The sequence below is a fragment of the Diplotaxodon limnothrissa genome, linkage group LG11, assembly GCF_057381915.1.
Source record: "Diplotaxodon limnothrissa isolate DT_005_m linkage group LG11, D_limnothrissa_male_GT1.1, whole genome shotgun sequence".
NCBI lineage: Eukaryota > Metazoa > Chordata > Actinopteri > Cichliformes > Cichlidae > Diplotaxodon > Diplotaxodon limnothrissa.
Window position 1 is genome coordinate 9,168,823 of NC_140606.1, and position 27,914 is coordinate 9,196,736.

General features: G+C 40.6%; 2 protein-coding genes across 2 annotated transcripts in view; both read left to right on the top strand.

Moving 5' to 3' along the window:
* The first annotated feature begins 594 nt into the window (after nt 1-594).
* On the top strand, nt 595-11,355 carry LOC146622298 (uncharacterized). The gene is made up of 2 exons (XM_085365036.1): nt 595-678; nt 8,984-11,355. Exon 2 carries the CDS (start codon nt 9,140-9,142, stop codon nt 11,072-11,074), a length of 1,935 nt encoding a protein of 644 aa, XP_085221162.1. The 5' UTR covers nt 595-678; nt 8,984-9,139; the 3' UTR covers nt 11,075-11,355.
* A 7,003-nt stretch (nt 11,356-18,358) lies between these two features.
* znf1035 (zinc finger protein 1035) overlaps nt 18,359-27,914 on the top strand; it is a 29,350-nt gene continuing 19,794 nt past the window's right edge. The window contains exon 1 of the mRNA XM_085366147.1: nt 18,359-18,771. The gene's annotated coding sequence lies outside the window, so the exon portion shown is untranslated. The remainder of the gene's footprint in view (nt 18,772-27,914) is intronic.

Here is a 27,914-nt window from a genome sequence, read left to right on the forward strand (position 1 = left end):
CCACTATTCATTCACTCTCACATTCACACACTGGTGGAGGCAAGCTACGGTTGTAGCTACAGCTGCCCTGGGGCAGACTGACAGAAGCGAGGCTGCCATATCGCGCCATCGGCCCTTCTGGCCAACACCAGTAGGCGGTAGGGTAAAGTGTCTTGCCCAAGGACACAACGACCAGGACAGAGAGCCCGGGGATCAAACCGGCGACCTTCCGGTTACAGATACGCTTCCCAACCCCCTGAGCCACAGTCGCCCCGTGAGTAAGCAGAAGAAGAAGTTTGATCTGGATTTACTAATATGGGAATGACTGGACAGCATCCCTTCTTCTTCTTCTTCTTACAATTTTAACAGCAGCTTGCATCCAAAGATGTTGCACTACTGCCATCTCCTGGGTTTTACTTTTACCTCACTTCCAAATCCTTAGATCCTCTGAACAGCGTCCCTCTTGAGAAGCAGCTCATTACAAAAAATAAACAAATAAAATAAAACAGAAATGCTTGCTCTTTCGTCCAGACTCCAGATCAGCAGGTGGCGGTAATGCTCCGGTAAGCTGACTTCCAGCGCAGTAATGCGAAGAAGTAATCGCAGGAGGAGACACCTCGGCCTGCAGCACTCAGTAGCCCGACAGTGGTCTGAAGCAGGACCATGCAGGTGTGATTTGTTGCATTCTGTGATTTAATGGTAAGTCATGTCAAAGTTCACTGCTTGAGTGACAGTTTGAACACTAAGATTCCTTTATGGATATATATATATCGAACTGCAGTGCGTTTATACCACTACTATGAAGCGGCTAGCAGCAGTACCTCCTAGCGTTAGCTGTGTGGCTACAATGGTAATCCTCCGCTTTAGATGAAGGTAAAACATGTGTGTGGCTTTCCTCCACGCTTGTTTTTAACGTTGTTTTTTTTCCCGCTCATCCTTTGTCAGCGCATAATGTATTTTATTTTAGTATGGCTTTCACAAAGTATGCTAACGAGACGACAATCGGCGGCATACAGCTTCTTTGTAAACCGGTACTCTTAAGCTAAACCGTAAACAAATCTCTTTGTGTTTAATGGCGATGGATGATATTTTCCGAAGCTTGTTACTTGTAATGGGGGAAAACAAGAGGAACAAAATAGATTTGCACGGTGTATTTCTTTCATAATCTGCAAAATGTATGTTTTGTTGTTGTTGTTTTTTTGCAGTGTTAATTATACTGCTTCTAGGGCTGTATGGCCAAAATGATAATCATGACTGTTTTGATTAATATTTAGCACGATTGTTCCTTTTTTTTAAGTGGACATAAATATTTTTGATTGTCAGGTAGATAACAGTGCTTTCACATCCACGTTGTGCAATATTGCCCTTACTGCGCAAGTTTTCACGTGAAAATGAAACTGATTCTCGGCTTTCACCTAAATGCTACTATTACACTGTGCTCCATTCCTTTTTCTCAAAATATCATTGCAGACTATCAGGCACTAATTCATCTGACCTGAATGCATCTTTCAGAAGCAAAATAGGAAAACTAAAAATGAATAAATAAATATGCTATCATGGAATGAAATCATCTGAGAAGAATTCAAGGCAGACTATGCAGAAACTTTAGTGTTTTAAAGGAAAAAAATAATTGCTTGAGGAGATAATGTCTTTTTTCCTAAAGCCTTTGTTAATCACTGTATTTATTAGACATGTAGCTTTAGCTGAAAGGATTACAACTGCATTGCTGATTTCAGTGGAAATGATTTCTATGCATATCTGAGCTGTTGTTTCCAGTAACAACCATTGTTTTGTTTTTCCTGGCGTTCTTGCATTCATATATCTGCATCCTGAGTGTTTTCAGCCTGTTAAATAGGTTAGTTCTCTTACTTTGTAGCACAAACACAGCTTAACAGCATTGTTTACATATTATGATTTGTTTGAATTTAATTTTTGTGTGTTTGTTTTTATATCTGTAGGAACATGTTTCACAATCCACTGTTCATCTTATAGCTATGTTAGATAATTATAGTAGGTTAAATCACTTGCTGCTCTCTGTCTTTCCATGCCTCAACCGCATGTTTCTGAAGTAAAAGCAATTTAATATCTGTATATATGCTGCTCAGTCATTGCTATATAACACAAAATCAGTTTCACTTCAGAACTATCAGTCAGTTCAGTTACAGGGCTCTCAGAATTTCAAAATCCCTGGTAGCCCTTCGGGCAGGGACTCTTCAGTTTTTGGTAGCCCAAAATAAATGTAAGTAGCCCGAATAAAAAAAGAGAGCAATTTTTTGATTGATGTTTTGTTTCCTGTTTTGTTTCCTTTACAATATTATACATTAAAGTATAATATTGTAAAGGAAACAAAACATTAATCAAAAAAATGTTGAAAAACAAATTACAACATTGTATAAAAATTACAATCATCAACTCAAATACTTGGTTCTAATTGAACAGAAATTTCTATGAACTTGTAAGAACTGTAGGACATGAATCAGTCTGTGTCAGATCCTGACTTTGAAATTTCCGCTGAAGTCACGGGTAAGAGACAAGTGGAACCAAGATCGAGGCCATTTGCTTTTTGAAGTTTGCAAAGACTGCTATATTTTGCCAGTGGTAGTTCACTCTTTGCAACATAGTACGCTGTTCTAAACAGATTTTTCAGGTTTATTTTTAGTATGTTATTTGCAATTGGTGTTTGTTCTGGGAAAGATATTGCAGACTGAGCAATAATGCATTTCTTGCATTTCTCATGGGTTCTAATGGGGGCCTTTCTTAAAATGACTGGTCCCAGTAACAAAGGCGCTTGTCGACTCAGAAATCGAGAGAAAACCAACAACACACCCGGCAGAACATTATGTTATTTACACGGGTGCACATAAGTGGTCCGCATGTGCGCATTCCCTGTCAAAATAAAAGACGCGCACCAGATAAGAAGTTGCAACGCGCGTTTGCGTCCATATAAAAAGCACTGTTTTTGTGCGCTAGAGTGGGATTTTCACGGCATATTCTGCACCACATCTCTGTGCGTTCATCATTTGTTTGAAGCCAGCTCACCTCCTGCAACCACTTTTCTGAGAATACGCGCTTCTTTTGTGGTTCGGACTCCTTCTGACATTTCTTTGGAGGTAGAGGAACACCAAAGTAATTGCTTAAAGGAGCTTCTTCGACATCTTTAAGAGTTCTAAACAAATGTCTGTCCTCCTCCAGAAAATCTTATGTATGCAAACACGCGTTGCAACTTCATATCTTGTGCGCGTTTTTTATTTTGACAGCGAATGCGCACCTGCGGACCACTTATGTGCAGCCCTGGTTATTTAGCTCGTCATATTGCAGCCACAGAAATTCTTTTGTCCATGAAACCATAAAGCTGCACTTTCTTTTTACCTTATAGTCTGATTTGTCATAACTTTTCCGTTTTGTGGTAAGCTTTTCTTTGGCTGTCACTTCTTCACCCTGACCTCTCTTATTTGGCTCAGCAGAACTAAAATATATATCCTGCTGCTTTTACATACACACACATAACGGTCAGCGATTCTCTGCTCAATCAACCTCTCATATGTTTAAGCTTGCTGCGGGAGATTTCACTTGTCATGTTTGCATAGTAAGCTAACGATTGATAAGACGATGTCAGAGGAATTGGTGCGCAAATTATCCTCACTCACCAATCAGTACTGTCGCTCTCTATACACAGTTCGCGCGATTGCAAAGTGAAAGCAAAAAACAAGCGCAAATTCAAACGCGATTTCAATATGTCACATATTGACAGTGGCTCACCGATGCCAATGACATAATTACCCAGCTACATTTCTGAAAGAATGCAAAAGCATTGGCATATATTTTTCCTTCCTACAATAGCCCGACGGGCAGGGCAGAGATAGATTTTGGTAGCCCGACTGGAAAAATCGCTAGCCCCGGGACGTCGGGCTAGCGATTTTGCGAGCCCTGAGTTAGGAAGCATAAAATATTGTGAATCTCTTTTATCTTCTTTGGTGTAAATGAAAGTGAAAATGGATGCACTGGATAGGCAGCAACAAGATAATCTGCAATAACAATGGTTTTGCAGTTGAGCAGTGTGTACATGTAACAGACTTGAAAGAAGTCACTTTCATTTGCTTCAAAGCAGGTGAAATTGACTCGCAATGGTTGATGCTTCCTACCTGGACAGATGTAACGGTGTAAAATTTACATTAAATATAGAAAGAATTGCATTCGTAGGACTGTTGTTGTATGTAACCAATCTAGGTACATGTTATCCACCTGATAGCTGATAAAAACAAGGTAAAAGACTTCCTAAACTGGGTAGCACTACATTACTTTGAACCAGTGGAAAATACACATGAAACTTTGACAAAGACCTTGGTGCCAAGATTGTGGTGTACTGCTTTTGATATATAATAGAGGCTGCACTGTCATCTGAGGTTACTTGTCTAACCAGCTCACTCGGGGTGCTTTGTTTTTGTCAGCATTGTCCTTTGTTGAAGATGTTTATTGATTATAATTTTACTGGTGGTGACAATCAAGTGTGCTTGTAAGGGAAGTAGGTTTTCATGAAAGCTGTTTGATTGTTTCTGATTCTAGACATAGTGGAGAAATTGAGTAAATAAAATACCCTTTTTGTGCTTTAGGTGTGCAAAAGATAAGCAAATGTCAAATGAAAGCCAACAATATAGAGAGATTTCCCTGCCATTTAAAACCTGGGCACAAGGGGTGGGTGATCTGATCCGTGGTCCAGTCTTCCTACTGTGTGATTGCCAATAATGAATGCCATTCCCAGCAAAGTAGAGAATGGGATTAATGCTCACCAATTAAAGTAGTATTATTTACCCTCAGTCCACAGCCCGTGGTGTAATTGAGCTTGTTTGAGTGAGGTTTTGTTTTTATACACAAATGAATGATTTAGGTTTCATAATTAATATCCATTAGTGGGTAGCTATTAAATGAACATCTAAGACTGTATTAGAGCTTAACATTATCCTGATTCTACTAATGTATATTTTATAAAACAATTTTTTAATAAAATGGCTCACCTGTCTCTTTACCCTTTCACTTTGCTCTCCCACACAGTCTTACACCAACAAATACACTTGATGAGAGGAGATTCTTACAATTATGAAATTCATTTCTAATCAAATTAACAGACAGAAAATGCCCAGCTTTTATTTATATATTTTTTCCCATTTGATAATGATGAACCAATTAAGCTGATCCACAATCGCCCATTTATTTCAAAGAAAGCAGGGATGCAGACTCTTATGTCTTTTAGTGTCAGTTGTATGCAAAGATTAGATAAGAAAATACACCAAGTAAATAAAATTGCAATGAAGAACATAATGCTAATATTAACATAATGCCTTAATTGGGAATCAAGTACAAAATCACCTTCATTGGCAATTGTTCCCTGAGATCATTATCTAATGGTGCAAACGTATTGAGCACAGTGGTTATATATTTTAATGAAGTGTGCATGTCCATTTTTGTGTTCATAATGTAATCCATAAGCATCTGTTGAAGATGCCAATACTTTGGGAAAAGGGTGAGCATATCTGTTTACTGCTAAAGAATGTAATTGTTAATTATATACAGGGTGAACATGCATAAAAAGGTGCTCTTTACTTAATTTCTGGAATATCGTCATGTTCATTTTTCCATTGCCTCTTGTTACCAGCTGAGCCTTCCCACTTAGACTGCTTCCAAGTTCTCCTCCCTGAGTGTGACCTAGATTCAGTGGGGCTTTTATTGTCGGTGGTAAGCTACAGTCTTTCTCTGGTGCAAGAGTGTGTGTGTGAAATGTTGACACAGACACTGTAAAGTGCACGCAAGTGGGGTGACTGTCACTGTAATGTAGTCTTGGGTGGTTCCAGACTGTGTTAAGTACAGTGTTTGCTGGTCCAGAAAGGGAACTGTTCTGATTTACCAGTAACCGGCTCGAGTAAAATAATGAGCCAAAAACCAGAGGTTTTTTTACCATCCTGAGAGCATGGATCTTTTAAAGTTAAAAAAAAAAGTTGTTTTTTACTTGTGAAAGTAAAAATTAAACAGTAGGAAGTAGCTATAGATAGGGTTGAATTTTGTTATACATATTAGGGCTGCCACAAACGATTATTTTGATAGTCGACTAGTCACCGATTATTTTGGCGATTAGTCGACTAATCAGATCATCATCCATTGGACGTAAAACGTACAGCTTATTGCACCAGCAGCATCTGCTCTTATATAACTATCATTAGCTTACAGCTTTAAGTGTTTAAGGTCTGTGCTAACTAAAAATAAAGACAGGATGATAGTTTATTAAATTTTAATGAAATTTGCAGATTGTTTCGGTGAAGTTTAATAAACTCCTTGCTATCTAAACTATAACAGCATCTCACACTTCTGATAATCAGCTGTCTGCTTGACGTTTATTCAGCTGTGTAAAAACTATAACTTTAATCTCAGCCAAACTGATTTACTCAGGAACAAATAAAATACTAAAAAAAAAAAAAAAAAAGGCAAAACAATAACATTTTTAAGTTATCTAAGTGACTTATATATCACGTTTAACCTGAGGAGCGAAAGACGGCGGTGGGTTTGAAAACGATTTGCCGGGAGTCCGGTGCTCTCACGGCTCTAGTTAGCCTAGCCCCCGGCTAGCTATCGAGCTAGTGGGTAACAGACGTCTCCGAAAACGTCGGAGCGCTTTTGAAAATATGTGGTGTCTTGATAAACTGAGCAGATATTTGAGGTTTACACAGCTACATTCTCGCCTGAAAATATGTTAAACGTTTATTTTGTGACCCAGAAAGAATAATAAGAGTAATATTAAAACTAACTAGCTGCCGCCATTGTTGGAAACTGAGCTGGGCCGCGCTATGAATTCTGGGACACAGCTTCTTCTTCTTCGGGGTTTAACGGCAGCTGGCATCCTTGTACATGCAGTGCTGCCATCTTCTGTTTCAGTCCGTTATTACACTCTTAAATCCTGCTACTTATTTCTGCGTCTTTTGGATCTTACAAAGCTTCAAACGACGCGTCGACTATTAAATCAGTCGTCGACGATTTTGATAGTCGACGTAATCGTGACTAGTCGACTAATCGTGGCAGCCCTAATACATATAAAGAAGTTCATTTTTACGTGTGAAACTTCGTGCTAGCTGTTGTGATGCTTGAGCAAAGTTACCTAAGTGGTCACTTTGAGAAAACGGAAACTAAATAAATAAAAGTGAACATCATAAGGGACTGGGCAGTTGTGTTTTTAGATGCTGTTTTTTAATTGGAGCATTTGCAGCCCAGTATGACCGTCAGGACATTATGAAACTCCAATGATGTGAGCTACTTCTGGGAACATTTTCTCTTTATTCAGATACTTAACAGTATCAGCCACTTGGTGTACTTGTCCTTAGTTATTCCCATTTTGTTGTTGGGTAACATGAATCCAGGTGTTACACTAAATATTGAATTAGTAGCTTCTGTTAATTTTAATTTGGTAATGACAAAGGCATTTAATTTAAAGTGCCTCTGCTGCATCAAGGGCAATGTCCAGTCTGCCGAGTAAGGTCTGCACTGGTGTCAAGATGGGTCTAGATTGATGAAATGATGTCTACTTGATCATCATGTAAGATACTGTTATTCAACAAGATGAGGGCTGGAACTTGGAATTCTAAAAGGGCAGATGGAGAAACTCAGTGACAGGCTATAAGCGACAGGCTAAGGCTATAGGAGCCAGTTGAGTTGGTTTGGGCATCTGACAAGGGTGTCTCCTGGGCAAGGTGTTCTGGGCATGTCCCACCGGGACAAGGCCCCGGGGAAGACCCAGGACACACTGGAGAGATTATATCTCTCAGGTGGTTTGGGAATACCTTGGTATTCCCCTGGACAAGCTGGAGGAGGTGGCTGGGGAGAGGGAGGTCTGGGCTTCTCTGCTTAGGCTGCTGCCCCCGCGGCCCTGGCCCAGATAAGCGAAAGAAGATGGATGGTCCTTACCAGACTTTCTTTCTTGTGTCTGTGAATACTGCAGCACCACCCATAGCAGACCTTTCCTCTACTGACCCCCTCCAGTCGCTGGGAGTGTGGGATGTCTATTCCCTGCTGGTTGGTGCTAGGTTTAATCAGTTGAAAAGAGGGGGCTGCACCTAAAAGTCACGGGTGCCCATAGTTTGCATGGAAGAAACTGACTTGTCTCACCATTAATTCTCCAAAATGTAGTAAAACTTAAAAAAGTGAAAAGCGAACCAAAAAAACGAAAATGTTTGCCTTAAAAACTAAAAGTTCCCCCTTTATGAAATGCATTTGCAGCAAAAGGGTATAACTTCTATGAAGACAAGCCGAGGCGGTCACACTCAGTATCACTGCTTGTGGAAGCACTTTGAATTAGTTTGCAGAGGAGTTTGTGTCTTATATGCAGACAAAAATGATCACATAAGGTTTTCAGCACTGTACCCCTTTTTGTGACCAATTTCACACATGCAATCACCAGCAACCACTAACAACTTGTTGGAGAATACACATTGTTCTGTCAGGATAGGTGGTTGCGAGATGGTCACAGACCAGCCACTAGGCCTGTGTCACTGGGGACTTATTCAGACAGCTTTATCCGATAGACTGATTGACTATAGCCGAGCTCTGAAACATTTTCACAGTTAATGCACAGTTAATTGGTAATTGTGCTCTGAACTGCAGATGCCCCAGATGATTGGTCATTTCTGTTACATGTCTTTGAAGTCTACCTGAAAGACGCATGCATAGTTGGTGCATTATAATGCAAGTCTCAGTGGTAGAGTTCACGTGTTTGACCAAAAAAACTGTCACACACATGGATGCTGACACACTGTCTGACACAACTTACGTCATTTGGACCTTACCGGATCTATGGATACAGAAATTATAATAGGTTTTAGGCATGTTAAACCTCTATTGATCATCGTTTTTGCCTAGTGTAGATCATGGGAAATGAATGCTGACTTGCACTACTTGTCATACAGTTTGAATTTTAAACAAACTTCGGAGTCAGTTGTTTCGTAATACTTTTCTTTCATCCCTCCAGGTCCTAATCCAGCATGGAAAAGCAGAGGAGTCAACATGCATCTTGTGAAACACATCTTTTTCGAATACCAGGGTTTTGAGCAAACCCACTGATGGCCACATGGAGACCAATTTTCTTGGTGCCTGGGTAGTTTTACTTGTACATACCGGTTAAAAAATGATGCCATCTGTACATGGACAAAATCATTTCATAATGGAAAAGCAGAAGTCTGGGAACAGTGCGTCTTCAGGCAATTCAGCCGCAGAAATTAACTTCATCTGCACTGAGTGCGGTGATGGATTCAGTCAGTATGCTAATGTATTGGCACATATGGCAGTTCATGGACCTTTGGAGTCATTTTCCTTTGATGGCTCATCCAATGGATTTGAAGTCCCCCGAGAATATGTGCTACAAGAAAATGGTACACTGACAGTTGTGAATGGTTTGACACAGTCACATTCTCCTTTGAAGCCAGTATCTCCTGGAGTTTTGCCATCACATTCACATTTCCCATCCTCTGTAAGGCCAGTATCTCCAAACGTAAAATCACAGCCTGCTCCTCACAAAGAGGTATTCAGGCCAAGGCCGTCTGATGTGAACTCGGACAAGTCTCGCCAGGGACATTACCGCTGTGAAATATGTAATAGATCATTTAATAGCTTGCAGAGTTTACATCGTCACCAGCAATATCGAAACACAGAACGAGGATACAAATGTACTTTGTGTTGCAAAATCTTTGAAGATAGGCAGGATCTCAAGAGACACCTCCATGACCACTTAAATGAGAGGTTTCACTGCTGTCGTCTTTGTGGTAAGCGATTCCTGAAAGCAGATGCCCTGAATGCTCACCAGAAAGAAAATCACCCTATTTCCAAAGGTACAGCTCTGGGTAAATCTGAGAATAAACAGGAAAAAAAGCTTGAGAAAACATATCCTTGTAAGAAGTGCAAACTGAATTTTTTCTGGATGTCAGATTTCCAGACACATTCCCTCTACCATTGCAAGGGGAAAGAGCCTGATGCTTTATTTGCATCTGAAATCGAAATTGACATAAATTCTAAGGACCTACACAATGCGCAACTTGAAAACTGCCATAGTAATGGCACAGCGATTGAGATGCAGAATGGGGAGACTAAAATCTTTAGGCATTGTAGCGATGACTATGACTACTCTTTCAGAAAATATAGATGTGGTTTATGTGGGGATCATTTCCAGAAGTTAGCAGCTTTAAAGGAACATCATCTCACACATCAAACTCAGGAGGAAATTGATCAGATGAATCAAGAGTCCCAAAAACCTTTAAAGCAAAGAGTCCAACCTAAAGCCAGACGTAGAAGAGGGGGTAATCCAAATGGAAAGCTCCATCCGTGCAAGCACTGTCATCGTGTCTTTAATCATTCTAGTAGTTTGTCCCGGCACATGAGATATCATAAAGGTACAATGCACACATGTGTATTTTGTGGTAGGCATTTTCCTCAGCGCTGCGATTTGAGGAGACATGTAGTCATGTATCACAAAGCTGAATTGGATAAGAAGCCAGGTTTAAAACACTTGTACACAACTCCACCAAAAGGTCCTCCATACACTTCTCTTAGTAATAGTGAGAAAAACATGAGCCCTGCTAATGAAAACACCAAGAGCTCTTCTGACTATGAAGCTGTAGCTTCACCAGAGCAGAATCAAAATGATAAACAATCAGGAAAAGCAGGTAGAGTTAACTACAAGTGCCAGGAATGTGGAAAGAGATTTGGGCTGTTATGTGTGTACCAACGGCACTTGCGTTACCACAAAAAGGAACCCAACAAGTGTCCCCAGTGTCCAGCTCAATTTAGGAATTCCTCATCCCTTGAGCTTCATCTTCAGAATCACCCAAGCACTGAGGAAGTGGGCGATGCTGGACAAACATCTCATGGCACTGGTACTAGTGTGGATGTTGTCTTGGAAAAGGGTAATGCAGAGGACATAGAGGATGACTATATGGACCATACTCAAAATGATAAAGGAAGTTCTTCAGAGGCTGTCTATGAGTGCACAGAGTGTACTGAGACATTCTCATGCTTGGAGACGTTCCTTCAGCATCAGACTTCTCATGGTTCAGAAAACAATGGGTAACTATCCTGTCAGACGCATTTTTCATTATTCCTGCCAACAATTAAGCTGTAGGGAGTTGAGTCTTTTTGACTTTAGAATGCATCTAATTGGATAACTCTAAATATGGACTGTAAAGTTTGTTTGTGCTGGTCATTTTATATAAGTACTTTTATACATTTTTCGTTGGCATGCCATGAAAATTATGTTTGGTGAATTTCAGAGATTAAACTTGGAAATGAAGCACAAGTGGAGACCATACCAAATCCGTTCTTTATTAAAATCATTGTGAAAATGGGTTACAAATGCAGTGTTTGCGTGTGTATGGCTAGAATGCATATTTATTTCTATTTTTCTGTCTCAAACTATTGTTGCAGTTGAAAGTAAATATGTTGTTTTCTCCATTGTATTTTTAATGGTTACCTATGCTGTCAGTGTAAGTCAAATTGCTGCATTCATCTTTTACTATGTAACTTTTTTAAATATTTTAAATCTTATGCATACTTCTTTATTTTGAAAGGATTGCATTGTCATTTAGTAGGGTAATTGTGCCAATAAAGTTGTACCAAGAAACAACTTAAGATCCTGTTTTGCTCTTCAAAAAATCTGTAGTTATGTTTTTCTTTTTTTTTCTTTTTTTTGCATTAACATAAGATAAGAAACCACTTCTGTTGAGGAAATATCGACACTTGTCTTTCTTTGGTTGCAATCTTTGATAGTCAAAAAAGTTATTAGTTGACAGCAGGTCACAGTGCAGTGTTAAAACTAGGGATGTTCCTGGCTACTTTAAGTAGAAGAACATGAAAAATCAGGCAAACTAATCTTAAAGTAACAAAACACTCAAACTGCCAAAACTGAGCATAATTAAAGTTAACCATTGTGCGGACAGTTGGTATGGTTTAAGAACCATTTAAAGCTGTTAATCACATTGTTCACAACATTGCATATATATTTTAACCAAGTACTCGGTCACAGATTTCTGTATAATATATTTAGCTACATCTCCAGTAAGTATGTTGTCCCATGGTTGGAGGTACTCCAGTCTGGTAGTCCTTTTTTGGCTTTGTCCCAAGTGCTAGTTGAGGTGGCCCTCCAGAGCAAAGTTCCACCAGCTATTATCGTTGAGCTGAGTCAGTGTGACCATTAGAAGAAACACCTTTGTAAGAGGCAGCTGAATGATATGAAGGACCTCAACAGCAGTAGTCTGGTCGGTCTGTAGGTAGACAAGTGCAAGACTTAAAAATGAAGGGGCAAGGACTAGCTAAAAAAGCACAATAGACACAACAGGGAGTGCAGTGTTGAAGATTTAAAAGGCCCATTATGGTTATTGCACTGGTCATGTCGCATGCAAATGTTGATGCCACTATTTAGTCCACTACTGAGAGCGCAGGTACTTAGTATTCTGAACCACAGGTATGGCCACTCAGACAAAACCTCTACATCAGTGCCAGTATAGGAGTAGAAGTTGTTGAAATCAGAAACAACAAAACTGCAGATTTTTCTTTGTAAAGTCTCATCTTCTTAATCTCATGTAAGACCTGGGAAACTCTGAACTTCAGCACTGATGGCGATAAAAACTGACACAATCATACACTCATGGTTTTTGTCAATCGATATACAGTCACTTGAGCCATGCGCTGTTATTCAACGACAGCAACACTAGGGTATAATGGGGCCCTAAGGTGATGTATCAAGCCTAGAGCAGGTGCTTGCTTGTGTTTTTAGGTGGGAAGGTAAGGTGTACTCTGCGTTTGTACCCCATGATCAATCAGGTCACAAACTTATATTCTAATGTCCGGGCCCATTGATGGTGGAACATTTGGCAAAAATCACCTGAACGGTGGTGCATACCATGGATAAGCCGATGGCACACTAAAATTTCTATCTGAGAATTCAATCTTCGCACACTACTTGCATGTCAAATTAAGAGCATCGTGATGTTTTTTTTTCCACTTCCCCAAAATGCAATTCAAGTTGAAGGGCAACTGGTCTGACAAAGGTCCTGTATGAATCACAGATGCACCAGTGGGAAACTAGTAATTGTTGATTCTTGCAGGAGCACTGTAGGTTGCAGTACTGTAGCTGGGTTTATAAATGGTATAACTTCAAGTTATACAAATCTTTTAACTGCATGAGAGGTGACACACTCTTTGTTATTGCTATGGTAAGCCATCCATTGCCAATCTATCCACAATTCACTAGAATCTCTACTCTTACAGTATTGATCAGAAATAAGTGAAACTTGCACACATAGGGAAATGGGGGTTTTATGGATCAGCGGCGGGAGCGTGTTGGCAGTCAGACTATCTACATGCCTACCTATGATACAGCCGATCTTTTGGCTACTCTTGCTTGTACTGTTGTTGGTCCATCAGCCTACCACAGAGAAAAGTGGAGTTATATAAACAACTGTAGAGCTTCTCCATAGGAAAATGTGTCAGCAAAAGACGGGTACAGTAGCAGCCTTGGTCACACAGGTCTAGAGATTGGACAGAGACCCCGTGGAAATCTCTGGTCACAAGGGAAAGATGTCATCCCCAACCAGTTGCCAATTGGTTGTTGGAGGTTAGTGGCTGGCAACAGGTGAAAATGGTCACAAAATGGGTGTTGTACCAAAAAAAACCACTTGTGAATGCTTTGTTCACAAGCAGATTGCCTGTAATTTCCAGTGATTTGTCAACACTCACTATTTACTTTCCAAGTGGTAGTGACAATTGAAGAATTTAACTTTGCATCAAAGTTACAGTTTCACTGCCACTTGGCCAATTTCATGCTACGGACTGCCAGTAACTTCTAGCAAACACTTTGATCATAAAATGAATGAGCTACTATGTCATTGATATTCTGATTCTAAATGTATTCCTCTTCCATAGACAGTAACAGTAGTGAAGAGCACTTATCCTTAGTGGTTAGTTGCAGTTTGTGTTTGCTTTTTAATGCATTTACCACATTTAACTTCTCAGGCAATAGTACAAGAAAGCATTGTGCTGGTCAGTGTCAAGAAATGTACCATTTAGGCTTTGGCTTTTGCACCATCTGCACAGGCTGTGTAGATGGCGTCACTGCTGTCTGACGTCCCTATCCAACCCATACAGTCCTGATATCAAGTATGTATGGTCAGTCACTTTTTAAACACATGCTGCGTTCACAGCAGCAATGGTCCTTCACTGTACATATTGGCCCGACTAGGGTGTAAAACATATCTATCTCCTATACCATTCTCAAACTTTAATACAATAGGAAGTTTTTAATCCTGCAAATGTTATGCAGTCTCTCACTCGCCTTCCACCCACACAGGAGTAGGAAGAAAGAAATTCAGTCCTGGACATATCCCTCAGGACCAGTCTGAAGGGAGGGTGAAATGTGTGGTCATTGAAGGCTAATAACACTATATCCAGCAAGGGTAGGGTCAGCACCCTCAACACCAACCAACAATGGACAAACAGAGAAGAACATTAAAGACTGCAGTTTTTCACAGTCTTATCAGATCAACAGTGTGGTAGCCCAATTGGATTTGTTCGGGTATGCCTATTGGCTAGTACATCACTGTACCCACAACTAAGCCCATATAGACGACTGAACCCATTGTCTCTTATGTGCTTGCTGTAACTGATAAGACTTCATCTAAGAAGGAGCTGGTTAAATTTCTATTAGATTGCTATGTTTCTGGCAAATATTTCCTTTAAATTCAATAACCACTGTCAAGAGACATGGAAAAGACTGACATATATAGCTGACTACATAGTAGAATTACCATCCATGCATTTTCTTAACGACTTGTGTGTTGAAGCCTATCGTGTGTCACGGGGCTGGAAGTAGGGCCTGGACAGTCAAGGCTGAAATAGAAAGACAGACAACATCCACTCTCACATTCACATCTATGGCCAATTTAGAATCACCAGTAAACCTAAAATTCATGTCTTTGGACTATGGGAGGAATCCGGAGAAGAGAATACACACAAACAGACACCCCATCTGGGCAGTGAATTCAAACCCATACCTTCTTGCTTTGAGGCAACATTTCAAAGAGCTGCTTGTTTTTCTGGTCTTTCTGACCAAAGTTCTCTACACTAGCAACCACATTTGGGTATATACTCTAAAACACTTTATTCTGTTCACTTAATCTCTTATACAACCAACTTTAAATCACTAATTAGCCGAATATGCATGTCTTTGGACTGCAAGAGGAAGTTGGAGCAACTACACAGGCACAGGGACAAGTGGCAAACTTAATACAGCACGGTTCCAATCGAGCAGGAGATTTGACCCAAAACCTTGCTTCCGTGGGACGATGCCAACTACTCCACCACTGTCAAAGCTGTTTAAAAAATAATCAAGGGAAATACATGGACCGAGCTGACGTCTATTAGCTAAAGTTCTTGACAGTCCCTGTCCTTAATGCACACCATGTATTTTAAACTGGTGCCTCACACCGAGCTTTACTTATTAGTAAGTAATTGTTAAGCTGAAAGGCCAACATGTGTCCAATCTTACGGAGTGTGCACTCGGGAAACATAGTCAGTGGCGTTGTATGACTTTGAGGAATGTCGAGCTAATTAACCATTGTCATACAGTCTAGGCCTGTATGACTGGGTCCTTATTTATTTAATCCTAGACTGCATCATTACTGTCAAAATAGTGGACAAGCCATGTGGTTGGTGATCACATGTCTGCAAAACCTCAATAGGTGTTTTGCACTTTTTAGGATTTTCTGCCAAAGTGTACATAAATGACTTGGGGTTTAAGAGTTGGCATTTATGCAACTGATGTCACCAGCACAAAATTTCAGTACCCATTTTGCTTCACTTCTTGGGGGTTGTCCCTTTTCTTCATATACACTCTAGGGATTTGACCAGACATGATTTTCACCCATTGACAGATGGGAAATAGACTCCCACTGGTAAAGAAAATGGATCGATGGGTGGAAGTTACTAATAAAACTGTATGACAAGGATTTAATACCACAAAAAGTATCTATGATGTATTTATCATTTAAGGGCTGGACTTTTTTTGTTGTTGTTGTTGTAGGAAAGTGGGGGGAAAAATCATCTGGGCAAGTGCATGCCAATTATGTTGCAATACCAATTGCTACCACCGTGCTAATATGGCTCCATGTTCCAGTGCTTTGTCTGGCTTGTTCCAAATTGCACTTATTCTTATGCCAGCCAGTCACTGACCCTCGTCTGATCACTTCTGCAACAAACTTATCAGTCACAATCACATCTTTAGAAAATGCTTGTTAGTTTATTTTTAAGTTCTCAACTTAAGGAACCAATCTGCTTGACAGATTATCAGTAAACATTAGATCCCCCCATCTCCCCACCCACCGTTGCAGACACATAGGGGTATGCCTTTCCAAGTTGTGTCATTTTCCAAAACTGACAATGCAATAACTTAGGACTGCTAATTTATGGGAAAAACCATAATCTCAACTATTTTGGTCACTGTCCTGATCTTGTATTATTAACATAATTATTCATTGACTTTGCAAACATTGTTTACTAGGTTAAACTTAAAAAATGTGACTTTTATAGGGTATATCCAGAAACGTTTAATACAATTCAAATGAAAAACATTAAAGTGGTGAAAAAAAATATTTTTAGGAAGTGGGTGACACAGGGTTATCCAGTAGGAAGTTTGGCCCAAACTAGTTGGTGTTTCTGTAAAGTCACAACAAACATTGGCCTCTGCCCTCCTGGAGCTTCTACCACACAATGTGTGTGCTGGCAGATGGGGATAAAGAAAGGCCTAGACAATAACTGACTCATGTTGCTTGGAAGAACTGCACAGTAGCCTCTGGGAGAGCAAAGGAGAGCCAAAGCAAACAGCAAATGTACACCTCAGTTGGGCACTGTTGAAAGGGACCAGCTGAGAGACCCTTAGGGACAAGCATTATGGTCCTTTTACAGGTTCACTTTGAGAAATCTTAAGCTGAACTGAACAGAGATTGATTTGGGGGGTTTAGAGTGGGGTGAAAGAACAGAACTCTTAATGGGTGTGCTTGATTTACTAAAATATATATTTTTTTAAAATAACATTTTATCACCATTTTCTTGTTTACATAATTACTGAAAGCCAAAATCATATTTGAAAATTAAAATCCATGCCCATTTTAGACAGCATTTGCTCAGATATGTGGAAATATGAGACGGCAGATATAACTGAGGTATCTCTCCTCATTTCCCATGGTATTCCCACCACTTTCCATCCACATGAACAAGCACAGCGTCACAAAACCCCTCCAGGCCAGAGAAATGGAGGTGGGTGGTGGGGTTTCTTTATCCAGATTGGCTTTTTATGGACAGTCTTGGGATTTGAGCCGATGACCCAAGAGCCACAGGTATACTGACTGGGAAGACTTTTATTAAGTATGGTTTTTCTACCATTTCAGACAGGATCAGTTTAGTTTTCCAGAATAGTAGGAAATTACATAACATAATCCCCAGAAAGTCATGCAGGAGAAGATAAATATCTATGGGGCAAACCTTGACATTAGGGAAAAAGACTAAAATGGTCAGATCTCCACTTTCTGATATTTCTAGATTGAATCCCACATGACAAACAGTGATCTAACGAATTCCATATCAGTGGAGCCTTTTCTTGCTGCTTGGGGGTGTAAAATCTGGTCAGAAACAGTTGAACATTAATTTGCAAAACTTTTGTAGTACACATTTAATTTCATCGAATGACTTATGGTTAATTATCCAATTAACTGCCTATTCCTTAAAAGGTTCATATGTTAGGAGCATGAGAGCACCAGTAAAATAGCCCAATGTCTGGTCACACTGTTATCAGACTGATCCACGAGCTCCTGTTCAGTCTTTTGAACATTTTTTCCCTCCTATGGGAACTGGTTCTCATGTGCCTTCTCAGCCAAAGGGTTTTTTTTTTCTTTTTTGTCTGGCTCGCCAGCAGAAGAAGAGGTGGCGCCATTTTGTGTGCAAGTCTTGCACACAAAATGGTTGTATGCGACTTGTTAACCCTTTAAATACCAACCACATCCTGCACAGCAGACAAGTAGGCACATAGGTCTGAGTGCCCAGATAAGTTTGGTGATGCTCGTGCAACATCAGCAGAGTACTGAAACTGCACAGGGGAGCAGGAAAGCCCCACTGAGGACTTCATTAATGGGCGCAGTCACCGTCAGCGCAAGAGGTACAGGGTGTTTGTTACAGCACGTAGGGAGCGCAGGAGCAGCAGCTGCAGCAGCACGCAGAGAACCGCAGCGCGGTCGCCCGGAAGAGATCCTCCTACCGCCCAGCCAGACTCTGAGAGCCATAGAACATGAAGGGGCGGGCTCAATTGGATTCCTCGCACATTGTCATTGGTTGTTAGCAGATATTGTGTAACATGCGCAGAATTTCGGGCACACTGTCCGTAATTGCGCAAATTCAGATAATGGAGGCGGATCTAGCACTGCTATCATCGACAAAGCGAGCTTTGTTGCATCGGACTTAAAATAAAACGCTTTAGTGTCTTTGACTGAACAACCTCCATTAGCTCACTGAAAGGAAAATAGAAAGATTATCCTGACGGTATTGCACAGGAAGACGGAAGACATCGACAAGGAGGACTGCCGCTTTCTCTTTACACTGGCAAACAAAGCCGATGCTTCAATGGGAGCCTGTTGAGTGGTTATTACAAGACGGGACATCTAGCTGATAAACCACAGGGGAAGAGTGGCTGTGATGCACGCAAGACCAGCGCGGAGCTTTGATCTGGTAAGGGGGTCGTGCTAAAGACCAGCCGCAGCGTAGCCATTAGCTGTTGGGTGCCAATGCTAGCTAGCACGGTGCTAGGCACTAAGGTAGCTACTGTCAGAACATCGGCTATCGTCAATGTAAAATTAACAGACACGTGGCTGGAGTCGAGAGCCGCACCGCTGCCCTATTCGTGGTTTTGTTGACCCGAATGCATCACAGCGCTTTGTTTTGGTCTGCACTCTTGCGTCCAGGCTCGCTAAAAAAAAATAATCAGTGTCTAACATCAGGGCAAGAGGAGCACAACGATTTCAGATGGTCACACAATAAATGATGTAAAGCGCTAATCTGTCTAACCCAATTTAACAGAAAATAGCCTGTACACTGGAGCTGTTTTTGTACTCTTAAGTGTGGGCTCGTTAATCTAAAGGGTCATTAGTAATATGCATAATAAACCCATGTGGTAAAACACATCTATATATTGCTTTACCTGCCAGTGGTTCATTAGAGCTCAGGTTGCTGTTGGAACGGTAAGACAGGTGTGTGGTTTAACCCACTGTTATAATGAGGTATAGTGGGCAGACCTGCTATTTATTTACACTATTTAACACAATAGTTCTGCCCCATATTAGCTCAGCTTTCTGTTTGTTATTAATGTGGTCACAGTGTTGGTGTTCTCTGTGACCCTCCAACAACAAATGCACAATAAAATTGATATTGCTAGTAATTTCATTTAAAAAAAAAAGAAGTTACTTTGTGGTTTGTATCAGATTTTACAATAATAATCAAATAAGTGCACTTTTAAAGTTTTCTTTAAAAAAAACAACAACTTACTCTTAAATTTTACCTCAAAAAACGAGTTGAATGTGATAGTTAACAACATTTTTTTAAATCATCCTAGAAAGCTTAAGGTTTAGACTAATAGCAAAAATAGTGAAAGGGAAACACCTGGAAATACCTGGATTTCATATAATATCAGTTTATCATACTTGTTCCGTATACATGTTTTCTTGTAAACTGCTCCAATTTTATTCATATACATATTGCCTTTCTCATGGCTAGTTTCGTTGTCATCAAAAATAGTGTATTATTTGCTCAAAAGGTGACAGAACTGTTTAATGAGTAAGGTATTTTAGCATTTGTTTAAAGATCACATTTTGGTTTTTATGACACTGAGCTACACAAATAATTTGCTATTTGACTAAAAAGCTTTTGTTTTTGTTGTTGTTTTTTGTGGATAACAGGTCAACACCATGTTAGTTAATAAATACCAGATTCATAGTGCATTCATTGTACCTCTTGAAACAGTATCCATAATGAAACACCTGAAGCCAAGCTATTTGGCCTGAAGCAACTTTAAAGATTTGGGAGGGAGAATCTGCTTAGGTGCTAGCATTTACTACTATTAATATTATTATTATTATTATTATTATTATTATTAGTTGTAGTATTGTTATTTGTATTTTAGGTTGTTGTGGAAAGTGACATGATACCTTATGAAGTTCTATTAGCTATTTTGTAACATCTTGTGAAATCAAGAGTCCTATATCACTTAACCATTTGTCACCAAGGCAGTTTGAAGGCCAGTTGGGACTTATTTTGCCTCAAGTCAAACCAGATCCTTTGCCCCAAAGGAACTGGTGGGGACTGCCTAGTGTAGAGATCCTGCTCCATAAAATATTTACATACAGGCTCAATGTAACTGTAAAATTGCAAAAATACACTCATCCTTAGATTTACTCTTCTGGAGTGTACTTTAATAATTTGACCTCAGACATGTTCTACATCTTTTACACCGTCATGGCAGGTGGAACATTCTCAATTTATCAGCAGAAGGTCTTTGTTTTTAACCGGTGTTTTGTTAAGTTCAGTTTTAGTTTTGTTTTGTAACAGTTCATGAGTGCAAAGAGCACTAATTGGTCATACTGGTTTTGTTTTTGTTTCATACTTGTGCTTGAAGGTTTAATTTTCACTGTGACACAGCAGCCTAGACATGGCTAGGGTGCTATATAGTTGTAAATTTTTACTTAAGACAAGAGTCCTCTAACACCCCCCAACACTCCTCAGTTTGTTATCTGCCACTTGTGTTAGCTTGAGCCTTAATCCTTGTCCTTGGTGAGTTTTGTTGAAATAAAACAAAGCTCTGCAAGCATGTGAAGTTTTATATAAGTTGGGTCTAATTTATTGACAGCTATCATTGGTCAGAGTTTTTTGTAACTCACCACAGTTGGATGTTTTGACACATTTAAAATGTGCTGATCATTCGATCTTGTTTGTTACTGCTGCACTAAATTATAACAGAATTTACTTTAAGCTTTGTTAAAAATCAAATCAGCATTTGAATCAATTCAGCTAGTAGTTAGTAAGCACACCAGTGTAGAATTGTTTTGGGTAGTCCAGTTGCAGGAGTTGGAGAATGAAGGTGGTAGATGTGGATATGGAATTCATATGTGCCTCTGTCCTATTTTGTGTGTTGGTTTGCAATTGCATTGAGTGTGCACAGTACCCGAGTGGTGGAAGACTGAAAAAGGCACCTTGTTAAGATGGGCTTCACAACAGTTCTTCTGTGGGTTTAGATGTAAGTAATATTTATTCATTGGTGGCACCGTCCTGTTTTCCTTTTGTTGTTTCATTGACATTTCCAGAATCCCGCATTTGTTTTGTCTTGATCACAGATTCGGACTATAATGGCCTTTTTCCACTAGTAGCTACTTGACTCGACTCTGTTTCGGTTACAATTGAGTTCTATCTAATATGCGAGGGGTACATATAGCAATGCAGCCAAAAAGTCCTGTCATGTCATTTGTATGCGGAGGATGCTGAGGCAATGGTACACCTGCTTCTCGATATATGGCTTTTTGTTTCTGTCATGACTAGTGGTGCAACGGATCAAAAATCTCACAGTTCAGATCGGATCACGGTTTTAAGTCACGGATCGGATAAATTTTTGGATCAGCAAAAATAGAAAAAAAGGCAAAAATTCGACTCCCCATTTACTCAAGTATTTTTTGCCTATTAAAAAACATTCAACTGAAGACTCATTCCACGGACTTATATAAAAACAAATTAAAGTGCAATAGGTTTGAAAAGGCTGGTTTCAGTCATAATGCAAATGTACTGTTTATAAGATTGGGGAAACCTGCAGTCAGCTGAGACTGAAGAAGTTACTTGGATGAGTGACAAAACGTTTCTCCCACAAAACACTACGTCCAGATGAACAGAATCAACTTTTGGAGATAAAGTGTAATATGGACATTATGGACCATGCTGGGCATCCTCTGCATCCTCTGCACATGGCCATAAACAACCAGAGGAGTCTGTTCAGTGACGGGTTGCTTCTCCCAAAGTCAAGGACCAGCAGACTTAAGAAGTCCTTCGTCCCACACGCCATAAAACTGTTAACTCCTCGCTGGAGGGGAGAGGAAGGGGAAACGGGAACAAAGGAGGGGGGAACAAGTAAGCTGTAGTGCCTTAGTTTTTGTTAATATCCAGCTGTGTAATAGACTCACAATACTTGAAATGTGCCGTTCCCTTGTATTCTTATTCCTATTTATTCTATTTATCCCTTTTGTATTCTCTGTATTTATATATGGTATATTTCTGCTCACATTCTGCAACTTCTGTCAGTGCTGTGCTACTGGAAACTGAATTTCCCGGAGGAACCCATCCGAGGGATAAATAAAGTTTCATCAAATCTAATGTAATCTAAAGGGCAGTACAGGGCTTTGTATCTACCACTCCGCTGTGATATAACGAGCTGTCACGGTCACGTGGCTTTCCGTTGCCCTGGAGGTCCACCCATTTGTAGTTAGAGCAACAGAAGATGCCTGGGACAGTTCAGCCATACCCTTAAACTTTTCCTGCTCATACATGCTTGGAATGATCTTGTCACACTGAAGTGGACGCGCAACGAGATATCATAGCGTGGCTCAAGCACGTTCATCACAGTTTAAACCCCCTGTTTTGCACAACGGAATACGGCCTCCCATCTGCAGCTAAACACCCCAGTAGCTTTTGTAATAGCTTTAGCCCGGTCGGATTGGGCAACAAAAGCCTGCTTAAATGCCGCAAGCTCCTCTGCTCCGCCACTTGGACCACTAGCACTGGCCATAACTACCGCTTGACAGACTGACCACGCGCACCATACACATACTTTTCTTTTTCGAATCTTCGGATCACGTGCGTACCGAACCGTGGAGTGGGATCGGTTCGGATTTCGGATCAACCGTGATCTGTTGCACCACTAGTCATGACTGATTGATTGATTGATTGGGTGACGCCACTGACTAACCTACAGTCTGTTGACAGCATATTGTTGGATCACCTCAGATTGCTTGGCCCTGGCCGAGTAGGTACTAAAACAGGAACTTGTACCTGTTAAGACCACGTAATGGATAACCCTAAAAACTGAGTCAAGCCATTCAGAGCTGACCAAAGTAGATACTAGTGGGAAAAGTACCTACTCGGGTTGACTCGTTACAGATAGACTCAACTCAACTTGGATCGTTTTCCATTACAATCCAGTAGTACCTTGATTGCGTGCTTGTCGTCACAATGACGTGTCTGCGGGTCCTGCAATGCTAATAATATGCGGCACAAATGCTACAACAACGGTGGACATCGAAACTGAGATATACCCGCTGCTCGGTCTGTAGCTTTTCACACCCAGGGAAACATGGCGTTGGTTTTTTGTTGCCATTTCCTACGTTGCCGAGTTTCAAAAATGGCGGTTTTGATTTTCGGGACGAGACACTCTCATGACTCATCCAGTGACGCTACTGGACAGCCAATCGGTGGCATGCAGTCTGACAACAGCATATTTTAGTACCTGTTTGGATCGCTTGGAATCCCGGCCAATAAAGTACTAAAAAAAGTAGCAGGTACTATGCTGAGTTGATCTGAGTAGGTACTAATGGAAAAGGGCTTAAGTGTGGTTTTGCACGATGATAGTTGTCTCTTGGGCAGTCAAAGACGATGTCGTCACCAAGCAATAGCATGACAGAGAAAGTTTTCCAGTTGAATGCCAAAGGCTTTTATATTCTTCCCTGCACTTTGTGCACCAAAGATAGGGACAAATAGCTGCCATGTTGGGTTGAAATATGTACGAGTCTTAGGCTTTACCATCATTACAATGATATGTCATTATAGGGTTCTCAGAAAATCAAAGATTATACAAAAGCTGAGACTTTCTGCAAAATGTTATCCAGTTGCTTTGCTTTCTATTTTGTTTCCTTCTGCTCCTGTTCCAGTAGGTTATTAGAGAGGGGTGAAAGTGCATGGTGCTAGAGGAGAGGACTGGATTTGTTAAAATGCAAAAACAAACTTTTCAAAAACAGGAAGTTTTAAGATTCACTGCAAGTCAAAATCATGCTTGAAAGCTCCCTCCTCAGTTCCCTTGGTACTTCCTGTACTTCTCGTGTGTATTAACTGCCACAGCTCCACTAAAACACTCTTGGATAAAGAAACTGAAATGAGGGGTGGGGTTTCTTTGTCCAAATTGGCATTTTACATCCAGTTTTGGGATTTAGGCCCATGACCTTGGAGCCACAAGTACACTGACAGGCAAGAGCTGCAATGAGTGTGAAGTTTTCAGACAAGATCTGTTTAGTGCTTTTTCCACAATCAGAGACATTATTAAAGACTTCCCAGAAAGTCTGCAGGAGAGTAAACAGTTTATAGTGAAAATCCTGAAATTGGGGAATAAAATGGTCAGGTGTCAAGCTTTAGCATTTTTCTAACAAGAATACATGGATTGAATCTCACTTGAGAAACATGTATCTAACCAGTTCCTTATCAGTGGAGCGTTTCATTGCTGCTCCCCTCGATGGCAGGTCTACTTTACTCAGTCATGTAGTAAAGCAGCTCAGTCTGTCTAGTCACAAAGTGTCAGACTGATGCAGGAGCTCCTGTTCAGCCATTTGAACATTTTATCTGCTCTGTAGTAGTTTTTTTTTTTTTGTTGTTGTTGTTGTTGTTGCTGCTGCTTGTTTTTGTCCGCATGGGCACTCGTTCTTGTGTGCCCTTGCAGCCTAAGGGAGTTTGTGTAATAGGCCAGGAGAAGAGAAGAGGGTGCCATTTTGTTGCAAGTCTTGCACACAAAATGGTTGCTTCTTGTTAACCCATTAAATGCCTATCACATCTTGCATAGCAGACAAGAAGGTGTATTGGCTTTGCAGCATTTGGACTGACCTAGTAAGCACAATACCTCAGTAATGGTATACTGGAAAAGAAGGGCTAAATTATGATCAGCACAAAAGATGATCTTTACAAAGCCAACTTTACTGGTTGTTAACAACCATTTCTAATTATTGCTACAGAAAGAAATCTTCACAGTGGCTGATCTGTGAGATTAGTAGCAAGTAGGATTCATTTGTTGATAATGCTAACCATCCTTTGTTCTTTTGCTGATATTTGTTTTAGCTCAATCAGACTAAGACTGTAAATGTGGGCTAAACCACAACTTTTTTTGTGCCATGGACCGGCCTTTAAGGTGTTACGGATAAATACAAAAAAATAAAACCAGTACCGGTACAAAAAAAAGCAAGATTTATTCATAACACATGTGAAAATACCCAGGGAAACTGAGTTAACGATAAAAACCCTGAAACCATTAATTTCACACCCAAGCCTCATCTCTCGCGGCCCGGTACCAAACGACTGGTCCGTGGCCCGGGGGTTGGGGACAGTTTAGACAGTGCGGTAGAAACAATGATATCCTCATCGGTCTTTTGACAAAAAGACAAATGGCACTGAGCATATAGCTTCTCAAAAAGAAAAAGGCAGTAATATATGAAACAGTGGAAACAAACACTTCGAAGTTCTTCCACTAAAGGTCTCAGGGCAACACGCATGAATGTTGATTCTGTTGCAGGCGTTTTGCTTGCTTTTGACAAAAACACATAAAGCAACTAATGAATCTTGGGATATAGTTTTATTTTTTTTATTTTTTTAAAGGTGATGGGATTACATACTAGGATTATTAGGCTAAAATGGCACCACACAGACCACCACAGTTGCCAGCTTGGTAAACAGTGTCTTGCATGGTCTATAGGGGCTCTGTGTACCGGAATATGCTGCTCCTGTAAAGCTTGCATAGTACTTTCTCCTTGCACTTTCTTATTGTAGTCAGATGCTAAAGTGGTGTAAAGAAAATTAAGTTAGTTTAAATTGTGGGGGTCATTGGGGTGAATCATAAATTTTATTGAAGGCTAGAACCGTCACCCAGTTAAGAAATTGCTCACTTTATCTGTGGCCTCGCTTCAGTAAGCAAGGGTAACAAATGACCCCTGCCAGGGTGCAGTCACTACCACAAGATGTTTGTTCTTGCAGATGGGATCAAAATGAGGTCTAGGTAGTAAGTGACTTAGAAAACTGCTCAAGTAGCCACAGGGAGATCAATGGAGATTCTAAGGGGCTCATTATACCCATGGCAAGTGATGTCACAGTACTGACGCAAGGCATGCTTTGTTGTTGTTTTTAGCCATTTATTCATCTCTCAGGTTTTGTAACATCGTACCGGTGCTGAGGCTGGGAAAGCAGAATTGAAGACGATTGCGTTGTTAGTTTGTTTACCGCCATTTTAATGATATCACTGAGGAACTTCAGAGCTCCACAGATTATCCAGAGGGAGATGTTCCAATTCTAAAAAGATTATGTTTTCTGGAAAAATCTTTTACGCCAGATGCCCTTCCTGTTGTGGAGAATTTGTAAGCAAGCAATTCAATCTTTGCTGCCTAGATATCATTAGAGCAGCTAAGAGATTCTCAGCTTTTCAGAGTTTCTGGGGAAAAAAACTTTTAAGAAACTTCTGCAGCTGATTCAGAGGGGGTTTTTGTGAGGAGATTTAGTCTAGCCTCAAGCTTTAATGGTGACACGAAGGACTGTGGTGAACTCTCAACTAGCACATTCAGCAACCAGTGTGGCGAAAGTAATAGCCCTTTTCAATTCGTACCTACTTGGATTGGCTCGACACAACTTGACGCAGTTCGACTCTGCTTGACTCTTTTTCCAATACAGTGGAGTACCACCTAAGGTGCGTGGGGTCATTGTAGCAACATGGCCAAAAGTCCTGGGACATCATTTGAATGCAACACGAACACCACAACAAAGTAGGATGTTGAGGCGTGGTGTACCTGCTGCTGCGGGGTATCACTTTTTGTCACACTCTGTGATTGCAGTGTTGTTTTTTTTGTGCAGTTTGTTGATGTCACAATTCCGGACTCGGAATGCTTGGAACACCAACCAAGTAGGTTCTAAAAATGGAGTCTGGAACCATGTACTACCATCTAAGGGAAAACCGTGACGAACTGTACTGAGCCGACCCGGGTAGGTGGTAGTAGTAGAATCAAGCTATTAAGCCCTTTTTCATTAGTACCTACTTGGAACAACTCAGCATGATTCATCACGGTATTCAGGGTTTTCCATTAGGTCATAGTACCTGGTACCAGGTACTCTTTGTAGTACCTTCTCAGCCGGGATCCCAAGTGATCTGAGCAGGTACTAAAATGTGACGTCGTCAGACTACGTGCCACTGATTGCCTGGTCAGTGGCGTCATGAGAGTCTCTCGTTTACTAAAATCAAAACCACCCATTTTTTATTTTTTTATTTTTTTTTTAAATTCAAAATATTTTTATTGAGTAATTGTGGATACAGTTTACACAGAAAAAAAAAGAAGAGGGAAGAGATCAGCAAGCCACTGAACATGGGAGGGCGGGGCAGCAGCCTTCCACTTCATCAAAATGGCACGCCTAGCCAGGAGGGAACCAAAAGACGGCACCCTACGCTTTGCTCTGGAAATATACTTGTTGTACCAAAGAGAGCAAGTTAGGGGGTTGAGAGCTAGTTTCAAGCCTTGTGCAAAGTGCAGAAAATCTCCTCCCAAAAATTTGCCAGGGCAGGTCCAAAACATGTGGGTTAGATTAGCATTATCAGACCTGCATCTGACGCTGCACCGGTCCGTCGTGGTGAAGAGGGAGCTGAGTGTAAAAGCGAAGCTCTCAATTTACTGGTCGATCTACGTCCCTACCCTCACCTATGGCCACGAGCTGTGGGTAGTGACCGAAAGAACGAGATCGCGGATACAAGCGGCAGAAATGAGCTTCCTCCGAAGGGTGGCTGGCCTCTCCCTTAGAGATAGGGTGAGAAGTTTGGCCATCCGGGAGGG

Coding starts and splice junctions, on each gene's coding strand:
- LOC146622298 (XM_085365036.1), top strand. CDS start 9,140: ATGATGCCATCTGTACATGGACAAAATCATTTCATAATGGAAAAGCAG.